We start from the raw sequence: 12,307 nt of genomic DNA on the forward strand, positions 1-12,307 counted from the left end.
AACAACGAAGCCGAATATGAGGCAGCAATCGCTGGCCTAGAGCTGTGCATCTCTTCGGAAGCCGAACATGTCTGTCTCAAGACAGACTCTCAGCTCGTCGCAAATCAGATCCGAGGCGAATATGAGGCCAAAGAGCCCTCAATGATAGCTTATCTCGCAAAGATCAAACCAGTTATGGCGAAGCTGAGAACTTTTGAAGCTCAACTGATCCCAAGGGGTCTGAATGCACAAGCCAACGCACTCTCCAAGCTTGCTAGTTCAACTCTAACTGAGCTGAACCGATCTGTATATGTGGAAGTGCGCCGAGAAAAAAGCATCGATGAAGTACCTGAAGTGTGCTGCGTCGACCACGAGCCGAGCTTGATGGATCCCATTCTAGCTTACAAGCTTCGGGGAGAAATTCTCGAAGACAAAATCCTAGCCTCCAAGGTGATGCGAACCAGCTCAAGGTTCATTGTCTTCAGAGGAGAGCTCCTAAAAAATTCCTTCTCAACCCCATTCCTGAAGTGCGTGGGACCAACAGACGCTGATTACATCTTTCGGGAAATCCATCTCGGCATCTGCGGGAACCACATTGGGGAAAGGACTTTAGCCTACAAGGCATTGAGAGCAGGGTACTACTGGCTCACCATGATCTCAAATGCTAAGGAGCTGGTTAGAAAATGTGAAAAATGCCAAAAATTCGCACCAGTCATCCATCAGCCAGCCCGAGATCTTCAGCCGATCTTGAATCCGCTTCCATTCGCACAATGGGGGCTGGATATCTTAGGTCCCTTCTCGGATGCTCCATATCAGAAAAGATGGCTGATAGTCGGCATTGACTATTTCAACAAATAGGTCGAGGCCGAAGCAGCCTCGAACATCACAGAGCAAATTGTCAGGAAGTTCATCTGGCAGAACGTTATCACTTGCTTTGGTATTCCGAGGGTCTTTGTCTTTGATCATGGAAGGCAATTTGATAATTTGCCGCTAAGGCGATACACTGACCAGTTCGGCATTATATTGGCATACTCAGCAGTGTGCCATCCACAAAGCAATGGTCAAGCCGAAGCTGCAAATAAGCAAATCCTCAGCGCTTTGAAAAGGAGGGTTGAAGATCAAAAGTCCAAGTGGATAGAGGAACTCCCCGCAACCCTATGGTCACTTCGGACAACCGAAAAAGAGACAATGGGCCACTCACCTTTTGAGCTGGTGTATGGTGCCGAAGCCATTCTTCCAGTAGAAATCGGCTCCGAAAGTCTGCGAGTGCACCACTTCTCGGCTGAGAATGAGCAACTCATGAAGGAATCCCTCGATTTCCTAGGCGAGGTCAGAGACTCAGCCCGAGACAGAATGGCTGCATACAAACAGAGAATCAGCAAATTTTATAACCGAAGAGTTCATGCGAGGCCTCTCAAAATTGGAGACCTCGTCCTTCGGAATGCTGCAGCTGTGCAGAAGAGCCGAATTCATGGGAAACTATCAGCCACTTGGGGGGGACCTTATGAAATTTATGATGAGCTTCAGCCTGGAACATACTGACTTCGGAAGTTGGATGGAACTGAGCTGAAAATTCACTGGAATGCTGATGTACTTAAGAAATATCATATGTAAACCCTTCTAGGCGGAACAATCTTTGTAAGTGCATCTTCAATTATTAATGAAAAGGCCTCCGAGCCACCATTTCTTCAAATACTTGCAATTTTTTGTTCTTTTATTTTTCTGTCTTCTATTTTCTCTTAAAGGGTTTTTCTTCGGCACTGACCGAAGCATTCGCCTTATAGGCACCATGTTTTGGATTGCTACAAAACCCCCCTAACACGGAACATCAGTCTTCCAGCCGAAGAAAATGCTTCGGACAGACTTGTTCCTGAAGGCAATGAGTCCGTGGACGAATCTGGGGTATTGCCTTAATTGAGACTTGTACCCTAGAAGGTTATTGTTTAAGACATTGCCTTAAGTTGGCCCTGTGTCTCAAATATCCATTCTGAAGAACAGACAGAAAGCAAAGAAAAAGAGCGTTAAGTATTAGAAATACTGTTAACATTAAAAGCTTCGTCTGAATCAAAAAAGGACAAGCAGCCATCTTATAAATCCGAAGACAAGGCCTTCAGATTTCTGGGGGCAACAAGCATACAAGTGCAAATTATCTTCAGCTGAAATTTTCCAAGCCGAAGCTTTTTACTTGGAAGATTTTTGCGAATTTTCGAAAACTTAGAAAAGCAAATGCAAAGTTCTAAAGCAAGACAATGGAAAGAAAAGCAGCAGATTTATAACATGATAAATACGCTCGGAAACCGAGCTACAACAAATAAATGTTTCAGAACAAGTACTAATATCGGCAGCCGCCCACAAACGGGAAATTACAGCCGCCGAGCTACGTACAATTACTCAAAAAAGCAAAAATAGATAGAGTTTGTACATCAAGGCAAGCTGAAGCAAAAAACATTCAAGGCAAAAAATTCAGAAGCAGCAAGTCAGAAATTAAGTGCATGTTGATCAGATCCGCAAGATTTTGAAGACGACTGCCCGAGTTACTAGGCTTCAGCAGAAGGGTCAGGTCGAGCAGCAGCGTTGGGACTCTTAGCAGTTTCAGCCCCGGCTGAGGAAGTGGCAGGCTGAGCCTTCGTCTTGGCCTCTTCGGCCTCCTTCCTCTTCAGAGCTTCTTCCAGCTCAGCAGCTTGAAGACGAGCCAGGAGATCCAACTCGGCCTGGCTAGCATAGACCATGTGAGGGTCGTTGATGTTTTCAGCCCAGACCTCACACTAGTCCCAGTTTATCTTTGCATGATGAGCCAACCTCCTAGCCACGTTGAAGCCGTTCTCGTAACCCTGATCATCTTGACCTCTAGTTGTTTTTGGGCCTCCTTCAGCTGCTCTTGAGAACCAGCCAACTGCTTCTTAGCTTCATCAAGCTAAAGCTGAACCCTTGCAGCTTCATCTCCTTGGTTCTTCAGTTGATCCCAGACAAGACCCACTGCAGTTAGGGCTTGAGACAATTCTGTCTCCTTTTCTTTCAGCTGAGCATCTAAGTCCTGCAGCTTCTTATCCTAGGCTTCTGCAGTAGTTTGGGCCTCGAGGAGATGGACATCTCTGCTCTCAACAGCTTGGTTAAGACGCTTCATCTCTTCGTCCAGCGTCTCTTCCCTCTTTCAGAACCTCTCTTCTCGGCTGGCCATCCGAGCCCTGGTGTCCTCTTCAATTCTATGCTCAATTCGGGCTCGGAGACCGGGGACATCAACGACCCTAAACTCATTCAGCAATGCTGATCCTTGATCAACGGTAGGAAGAACATGTTCTTCCATTTCCGAGAAAAAGACGTTGAAGGCTTCAACCATTCTCTTTTCATGGCTCTCGGCATCTACGTACTTCTCTTTTGCTGTCGCAGCCTTCAGCTCTACAAGTTTGGCCCGGGCTTCAGCCTCTTTAACCTTTAGCTGAAGTGATTCAATCATCTCTACATTAAGAGTATGATTATGAACAACCTTTAAATTCAGGGAACATAAGTCAGCTGAACCAAAAAAAAATGCAAGTGAAGCAGGAAGCTGAAGTTACCTGCATCAGCAGCCTTTGGTTGTCAACAGCAGGAACGGGGATCTTTCGGCCAGGCTCACCAATACCAGCAGTTGCTCGGATGGACCATTCTCTAGCTCGATCAACCTCAAACAAGTTGGAGAAGTCCCCGAAGAAGGCCGCAACCTCTTCCCGATGTTGTCCCCAAATAGTATCTCTAACGCTGGAGGGGACGGGGATGAGGGCGCTGAAAACCCCATATCTCCGGACTAAAAGGTCCAGAAGGAAGGAATAGAGGACGAAGGAACTTCATCAGCTTTGATTGGATTAGTTCCATCCTTTGCCTCTTCAGTGGAGCCCATGTGATCTTCCAGGTTGATCACTTCAACCTCCTCTTCTTCAGGCTGATGTGTCAGGAAAGCATCAGTCTCTCGCTGAATGTCTTCAGCGAACCCTTTCTCAACTGCGACAGTAGCATTCTCTTTGGCTGCACCAATGGCAGCATCATCCCTGGCTGAGTGCTTAGCAGCACTCTCCTAGTTAAGCTCTTCCTCTTGAACCACATCCTTCGACTCAGGAGTCCGTTGATCGACCTCCATGTCTTGGGAGGGCTCCCAGTTGGAGGAGCCTTTGGAGACGCCTTTCCATTCTGGGGCTCTTGAATTTTAATGCCCCTAGTTGGCATTGCAGTTACTGAAAACTGCCCAAGAGGGAACACCGCCCTTTTTCTCTTCCTCGGCGGCCTATCCATATCGTCGTCTGAATCAGAACTGTCAAACGAAAGGTCTTCGACAGTTGCAGGAGCTTTTCCTTCTCTTCTTTTTCTGCCGCCCTCTCCTTCGTCAGACTGCAGAAAATGGGGGGGCAAGAAGCAAGATAAGCAAGCATTCAAAGAAAACCTTCAGCAAAAAAAAAAAAAAAAGTTTGGAGGACTCACCGAAGTCTTCAACGGATATTCGTCTTCAGCGACTCCTTCTTGCACCTCTGCAGCAGTAGAAGTCCCTTCTCCGCTTTCAAGAGCTTCAGCTACTCGACCTACCTCAGCGGCAGTAGCAACAGCCTCTTCCTCTTCGGGAGTTAAGCGGAAGAAAGGGTCTCTCTTCTCCCACCAACGCTTCTGCTGCAGATAATCTGCAGCAAGGGTGATCTGAAACTTGTTGGAGTGCAGATGTAGAGGATGATCTTTCGAGTCAGTAATCGCCGGCGCGTTGTTCGTCACAACCCTGTCGGCGTTGATTCCGAGCCGTTAGTAGTTAATGCCGACGTTGCTCTCGTGCAACACTGAAGAATGAAAATTAGAGACATCAGTACAATAAAGCAAACGCTAAAAGTACTAAAATCTAAAGCAAAAGCAAGAAAAATAGTCCTCGGCCCCAACCGAAGATACTTACCGCCTCGGTACTTTCGGCTAAGGCCGGCGGCGGCAAGCCACTACTACAAAACCCATTGATTTTCGACGCTATGCCTTCGACGCTGTCAATAGGGCGTCAGTGGAAAATTTTATTCCCGCGTTTTCTCGACGCTTTTTAGCGTCTTACTTATTGTTGACTCCAAAAAGCGTCCAGGATATAAATCATGTGATAAGCACATGTGCTCTAGCTTGCGAACATAAACAAAATTGGGGAAAAACAACAAAACCGTTCATCTTTTACTCTCCAATAATTAAACCCTAACCTTTCAATCATTTCTCTCTCAATTCATCTCTCCAAAATCACAAACCAGTAACAAATTAAATTGAAAGATGCTCTTTGATTTCTTCATGATTGGTATTCTAATTTTTTCTGGTATTATCTCATTTCTCTTTGGATTTTGAAATTAAGGGTTTTTGTTTTAATGCTTTTTTTCGATTTCGATTTCGATTTTTTTTTTCTGATATATTATTCTTAATTTATCATGGAGGAAGAAGAGATGAAGTAAGATGTGATTTTGAAGTCTCTTTGACAACAACAGCTATGAAAAATATACATTCGAATGTTCACACAGTAACCCACAGTTTGCTGAGCTCATCTCGCCTTTACTTTCGAGTAATTTCTCGCATCTAACTTACTTCTTGTATATTTTTTCTATTAGTTGAGTTTGTAATTTTTCTGAATTATGTTCATTTTGGTTTAAGTTTGTTTGTTTTGGTGAATTAAAAATTTTGTTGTTAATTGAATTTATAAAATTTAGACCTAGAACCCATGGTGCCCATGGTGTCAAATTTTGTCTTCAGGTACAGGTCTCACCTCCAGTCCTTGCTTTTGATAATACCCACACAATTTTGCTAGGTAAGTCCAACTCTCTGTAGTTGGGACCATAACTAGACCCTATTGAAATGTTACTGATTCTATCTTTTCTTTGCCAAGTAGTAAATCATAGCAGGAACAAATTAATTAATTGATTAGATTGTTTTACTGTCTCCAGACTGCCCATTGAATATATCTTATTTTCGCTTCATGTGTTGTATATTAGTTAAGTTAGAGGATATTAGTGGTGACATTGAGAATGTGCAGTCTTGTGATTGAAATTTGAGTGCTTTTGTACATGTAATGATTTGTATATTTGAGTCTTTTTGTATAAGAAGCAGCTGATGTTGATATTAGTTATACTATATATGTAGATATACTGATCTAGTGGTCACATGTATTTATTACTTACTAGTGTGTAAGGCTGGTTAGATGTGTAATTTAATGTATACTAGTTTAGGATAAGTAAGGCTAGCTTGTCTCTTATCATTTCTCCTAACATGTATTAAACTTTTAATGCTCTTTTTTATAGTGGTTTTTAGCTTTTACTCATATTAGTGGTCTTATAGAGTTAAACATAATATTAGTGTTATTTTTTATTATAATCTACTTCATATAATAAGATATTCACACAGAAAGTTAGTACCTTGATTGCAACTCGCGACATTTGAGTCGATCACATTCTTAGTTTTTAAGAAGGTATGATATTAATCAATGAGGCTTCCGATCTTGTGAGCATGGAGTATGGATCCTAGATATTCTTGCATTTAACTTCCTTTTTAATTTCGATCTCCATATCTCTCATGTCGGGTTGTATCTTTTTCTTTAGGTGTTTCTAATTATTTGATTTTCATAACTAGTATACATAGTTGGAGTTTATTTTTATTTGGGTTTAATAAGTACTTCCTTTACTTTTAATTAGTACTTGCTCTACTCCTTTTTAGTATCTTTCTATTCAATTTTGAGAGCTTACCCACTATGATAAACATAAGCTCTAAATTGAAATTTTTATTTTGTTACAGAACTTAGGCGTATACACTTGCTTTGTCAAAGGTAAGAATACTCTTTCTCTATCTCTTATGGAAACAACTCTTTTCCCTGCATATATGTTTTTATTAGAACTTAACTAGATGTGACAAGCTGATAGTGCTTATTGAAGTGGATGTGAGCTTCTGTAGCAAATAAATTGATCCCTATATTCTATTTTTATCTAGATTCATTTGCAATTTGGGTAAACATTGAAATGAATTTTGGCTATATTTTGTAGCAAGACTACAAATATTACTTAGTTAGATGCTGCTGAAATTTCGAAAAGAAAGGATGTACATGTGCTGGTTTTATAGCTTTGTTCTTTTGAAGCTTCTTTTAAAATTTCATACAAAAATAACTTGCATGATAAGTGTGGCTATATATTCATATATAGGTGCATAATTATAGCATTATCTTCAAATATACCCTCATGTTAATATCTCTCATACTAGACTCTTCTAATTTAATATTTTTTTTGGGTCGTATCCTTGCTTGTATTGATCTTCATCTGTATCTTGTCCATTGAGGACTGGGAGCATAACTTTGCATGAATGAACGAACTAATTATTACTTGGATGATTAATTTTATTACTTGGAGGATTAATTTGGTTCAAGCACATGTTTGCTTCTATGCTCTAGTAAATATTAGTTTTGTCCAATTGTGCCTCACTGTCATTGTTAGTCTTTGGTCTGATTTTGGAGGCATAACTTAGGTTCTATAGTATTTGGAAGAGCATTTATGTGTCGGTTCCTGGGTTTTCTGTAGATCTTGTTTACATCTGTGTGATTTTGGGTTTATATAGTGTTTAATCGGCTGAGTTGGTGCAGATTGGTAGTTTTTGATTCTTGATTTGCTTTATTACTTTCAGTTTTCGCTTTCTTTACATGAATTTAGGTTTGTTATTAACCCTAAAATTATTTTTTTTGTTTGAATCAAAGTCTAATTAATCAAATCTGGTATTAGAAAAGGGCTATCTAAATTTAAATATTAATTAATAAGGTTCAAAATCGATCTCTTGCTCTGAATTTACTATTGGATTTGCATGTCTCTTGACTTCCTTCTCTCTTCTTTCAAGTATATTTTTTTTATTTCTTAAAATTTCTCTTTTGTATCACTATTCACTAATGTCTTTTAGGAAGTTTGAGTCTTTATATGTGGGGTGGATTATCATGAGGAGCCTATATGTATGATCTAACATTCTAATCCAGTAATTTCATTTACCCAGAAACCAATAGTTCTTGCGGAGCTGTACCGAAAAGTGTGACTCTATGCTTGTAGGACTTTCGAGCTACTCAAAAGAGGTAAACTACCTTTATCTATATACTCTGGGTCATTTGACTTCTGGTACTACTCAATACAGAACTGCAATTATATTATTTTGACTGAAGGTGATTTCTGTGTTTATCAGGGTATGCCTGTTATTGTTGTCGGTGTGGGGCATAGTACATATGACAAAGAATCTGTAAGACAAAGTATCATTCCCTTGTTCCTTCCCATCTTGTAATACTCTGTAACTTAATTTCTGTGTCTAGAGGGAATAACCTGAAGCGAGAGAGAGCTTCTCGGTAGAGGTAGCAATAATCCAAGTTAAAAACTGGTAGGGAAAACCCACCCTCCAACAAGAACGACAGGAGTCTTAGAGTGCATCTGACACACCTTATGGCGGCGATGGTATTACTGGCTCAGGTCTTAGCTCCTTCACGTGTCAGAACTCAATCCTATAATATGTGAATAATACTTATAAATGTAATTGAGATTCTTTTGCTACTGTATCAATCTACAGATGTCATTGCTTTAGAAGGTAGACCTTTTGGCTCAGACTGTTACACTCATCTATACTACAGTATTTTATTACATATATCAATATATCTTCAGTCCTGTCTGTAATTAGTTTTTACTATACATGCTTTTACGTCTAAACTGATGTCACATCGACAATAAAGTTGTTGCTTTATCACTCATACATTGCAAAATATATTGTGGTGTTGTTGTTGTGAAGCACATATGATTGTTGTCCATGCATTTTCTAGACTCTTCCTGCTGTGAATCATTACAAGTTGTACTTACATTCACTGTTGACTTGTTTACAATGTGTTGGTGACAGATGAGAGAGAAGAATGAAATATTGTATCCTAAAAAAGACAATTGGTTCTCTTCCTGGTTGGTGCTTGTAACCCGAGCGAAAAGGATTTCTTATTATCTCAGTCTTGAGACTAACTGGACTCCGTTGTTTGTGGGATGTGCAGGAATTGATGTGGGGTATCAGTTAAATTCTCGAGCAGAGATGACTGCAGATGGATTTCATAGTCATTGGCTGAATAGGATTGATTATATTAGACAATCTAAAGGCAAAAAGGTAAAGTTTTTCAGTATTAGTGGAGATGAGATTAATTTGATGGATAGATTGGTCATAATTTTATTGCTTCTGTTCATTTGCAGCTGCTGACTGTAATAACAACTATCGACGACTTGAATTATCCAGAGAAGACTGATACTTATTACATCGTTAATGCACCATATATATTTTCAGCATGTCGGAAGGTTTGCCTCTTATTTAATTCTTTCCACTTAAAGTAGATACTATCAAAGTTGGTCCACCTCTAATAATTTATTTTTGGTATTTAATTTGTTTTTTGTGATTGGAGGCTGCCATCTTCTAGTGCGATCAGAATAAATTATGATGCTAATATGGATGCGGAAAACCAGATTGGGTTGGGCGTGGTGTTAAGGGATGATGCAGGGTGCGTTGTGGCTGCGGCTGTTAGAAGGTTGAAGGCTCGGTGGGGTGTTGAACAAGTTGAGGTGGCAGCGGCTAGAATGGGTGTGTAGATGGCAAAACCTCTGGGACATGAGAGAATTGTGCTATTTAAAGATTTCAATTAGTGATTCTGATTTTTTTTTCCATTACAACTAGTCATGAATAAAGCATAAGTTGGAATTGTACTTGTTGTAATATATTTATATGTAATAAAAAAAACCCATTACTATGAGATATTGTACATATGCTATAATATATTTATATGTAATAAAAAAAAATTTAGCATAAACTTGTTGTACATTTTTTTTTTTTTGTAGTATTAGTATATTAGGAATAATTATAAGTGAATGAAATATTTTATTTTGGTATTATAGACATATTTTTTTAAAAAAATTGGACAAGAAAAAGTGTCCCCAAATTAGAAAATATAGACAGGAAAAAGCGTTGCCAAAATGTTAAATAGCAAATGTATGAAAATTAGGACATAGAAAAGTGTCACCAATTTTAAGATTCTTGACGTGAAAAAGTGTCGCCAAAGTTAAGAAAGTGCGCCAATTGTGGCAAATTGCGACGCTTCGTATAAAAATTTGGACACAATAAAGCGTCGAAATTTGCGACGCTTTTTTGGGTCTAGTAAAATTTTCGACTCACGTTTTTTCGACGCTTTTAGAAGCGTCGAGAAAGATTTTTGCGACGCTTTTATGTGTCGAAAAAAGGCTGAAAAGCGTCTAAAAATCACGCTTTTTGTAGTAGTGAGCATGCGCTCCTGAAAAGCGTAATAGGAGCATGGCAGCCAGGTCTCAGGCACATATTTCCATCGGCCTGTCCCACCAAGATTCTCCTGCTTCCCGAAGAGGTTTATCCAGGCATAATTGGGATCCTTGGCTGCACCGGGCTCTTCGGGACCAAGCCCATTTATCTTCGAATAAGGCTCAGTTAGGTAACGGGGGGTACCAAAGAAGTTCGGATGATCAGGATCCGAAGGAGCCCTAACCCAGATCCACTGGTCTAGCCAGTCCTTGTCTGAAGTGTCGTTCGACCACATAGTCAGATACCTTGGCAGGCTTTCAATGTGCCACCAACCAGGGCCATGGTCTCCATACCCACTCTGACTATTTGGCACGAACCTATGTATCTTCTTGAAGCAGTGCAGGCTCGGCTCAAGGGCGTAGAACAGACACACCCAAAGATAGGTCATCACCCTTCGAATGCTGACAGGTGTCAGTTGACACAAAGAGATACGGTACATATTCAGCACCTTCGTCATAAAGGAGTGCAAAGGGAACCGAAGCCCGTACTACAGTTGCCGAGTGTACACCCCCACATAACTAGGGGGTGGACGATGGATTCTATCAGCTGCATTAGGCATTCGGCACCAGTACCCGTCTTCCTCCAGAATGTCGTAGAACAATTCAATTTGTTCAGTAAAGTGGTAGACTTCCCCATTCTTCACCCACCAAGAATAGGGCTCGCAATTCATCAGCCCAAAGTTCCCTTCGACGTTTACCCATTCTGTAGCACCCGGAGGCAATTCCCAGGGCGCAGCGGCCAGGTCCTCCTCCTGACCAGAAGTACTTGTCTCCTCCGTCCCTCGGGGAGGCGCCGAAGATATCGGCACAGCGGGAATTCCTACTCCCTCAGTAAGCCGAGGGTTTTCCTCACCCTCGTTCCTAATTCTATCTCTTAAACGTCGAGTTCGGCCTCGTGCCATAGTTGAACTGCTTGAAAGTTCGAGAGAAAAATCGAAAAAAGAGAGGTACTTCGAAACTCATCGAAAACCGAAGGAAATTCAAAGAAAATTACCTTGATCTGAAGCGGAATTCACCGATCTGCAAGTTCGGAGTAACGGATTTTTGTTTCGGGGTACAAATCTCGGCCAACGAGTGAAAATCGGAAGTACTAAGGTTCGCAGTGGAGATTTGCGTGAATTTGAAAGTGTTTAGCAAAGAAATGAGGAGAGAGTGTAGGTCGTTTGGCTTAAATATTTCCTAAGAGTCCGCGCCATTAAACTCCCCACTAACTCACTCCAAACAGCCGTTAAACACCCCACCTTCGCTTAAACTTCCCACTAAATATTCCAACTTCCTTAATTATTACCCAAATAGCAATTGTTTCACTAATAACTGTTCAAGTTCAAATTTTTTTAATAATTAAATCATTTACTTCCCTCCATTTTACAAATTAAAACCCGACCCGTCATACTTCCAAATCGGGTCTGGGGGGCAAGTTGTTTGGGTCCAATTTAGCCTAATTGGGCCAGTCCATAAATGATTCAATTACAAGCCCAAGGTCAAAGGCTCAACTCTCCAATCCATGCCAAGTCAAGTTAATGGCCCAGTCAATGTGGTAAGCCCACCTGACTCGTGGCCCATATCTCCAATTGTGCAAAGGTATAAAAGTCATCACTACTCTCACATTACATTCATTCACTTAGAGCCTCAAGCAATTAATACTCTTGCATAGCTTTCTCTCTCTAAACACTGTATTGACTTCGGCATTGGAGGGGCCTTCCTCGGCACAACCCCCGAGGCCAGTTTACGTGTGTTTGCTGTGCAGGAAATCCTCGGCCCAGTCGTCACTTGGACCGAGACCAGTCTTCAGCCCACCAGAAAAGACCTTGCCGAAAGTCCCATTGTTTTCATCCGAAACACTTTTTATATTTACTAGTTGAGCCATCGCGCGCGATAGCCCAATACACACGAATGGAGTGTAGTTAATTTTAATTTATAATAGATGTATTGTACTAATTCGATTTATTTGCTTAGGTTGGGTTTTGGGTTTAGTTTTGAGAATTGATATTAAA

At 40.9% G+C, this 12,307-nt stretch overlaps 1 protein-coding gene and 1 long non-coding RNA gene across 4 annotated transcripts; both read left to right on the forward strand.

Moving 5' to 3' along the window:
* The first annotated feature begins 5,110 nt into the window (after nucleotides 1-5,110).
* On the forward strand, nucleotides 5,111-6,778 carry LOC145627132 (uncharacterized). 2 transcript variants are annotated; one of them, XR_014111326.1, is made up of 3 exons: nucleotides 5,111-5,275; nucleotides 5,391-5,515; nucleotides 6,739-6,778. It is a non-coding gene; the product is annotated as an uncharacterized LOC145627132 (long non-coding RNA). The 2 variants fall into 2 exon arrangements; XR_014111325.1 differs by lacking the exon at nucleotides 6,739-6,778 and adding an exon at nucleotides 5,704-5,758.
* A 1,394-nt stretch (nucleotides 6,779-8,172) lies between these two features.
* Nucleotides 8,173-9,736, forward strand: LOC145627133 (uncharacterized). Of its 2 annotated transcripts, none has more exons than XM_081679527.1 (3): nucleotides 8,173-9,102; nucleotides 9,186-9,287; nucleotides 9,392-9,736. In XM_081679527.1, exons 1-3 carry the CDS (start codon nucleotides 8,851-8,853, stop codon nucleotides 9,404-9,406), a joined length of 369 nt encoding a protein of 122 aa, XP_081535653.1. In that variant the 5' UTR covers nucleotides 8,173-8,850; the 3' UTR covers nucleotides 9,407-9,736. The 2 variants fall into 2 exon arrangements, with proteins under 2 accessions (XP_081535653.1, XP_081535654.1); XM_081679528.1 differs by having other exon boundaries at nucleotides 8,173-8,906; nucleotides 8,993-9,102; nucleotides 9,186-9,736.
* The last annotated feature ends 2,571 nt before the right edge of the window (nucleotides 9,737-12,307 follow it).

The sequence above is a fragment of the Chenopodium album genome, chromosome 4 (assembly GCF_948465745.1).
Source record: "Chenopodium album chromosome 4, dcCheAlbu1.1, whole genome shotgun sequence".
NCBI lineage: Eukaryota > Viridiplantae > Streptophyta > Magnoliopsida > Caryophyllales > Amaranthaceae > Chenopodium > Chenopodium album.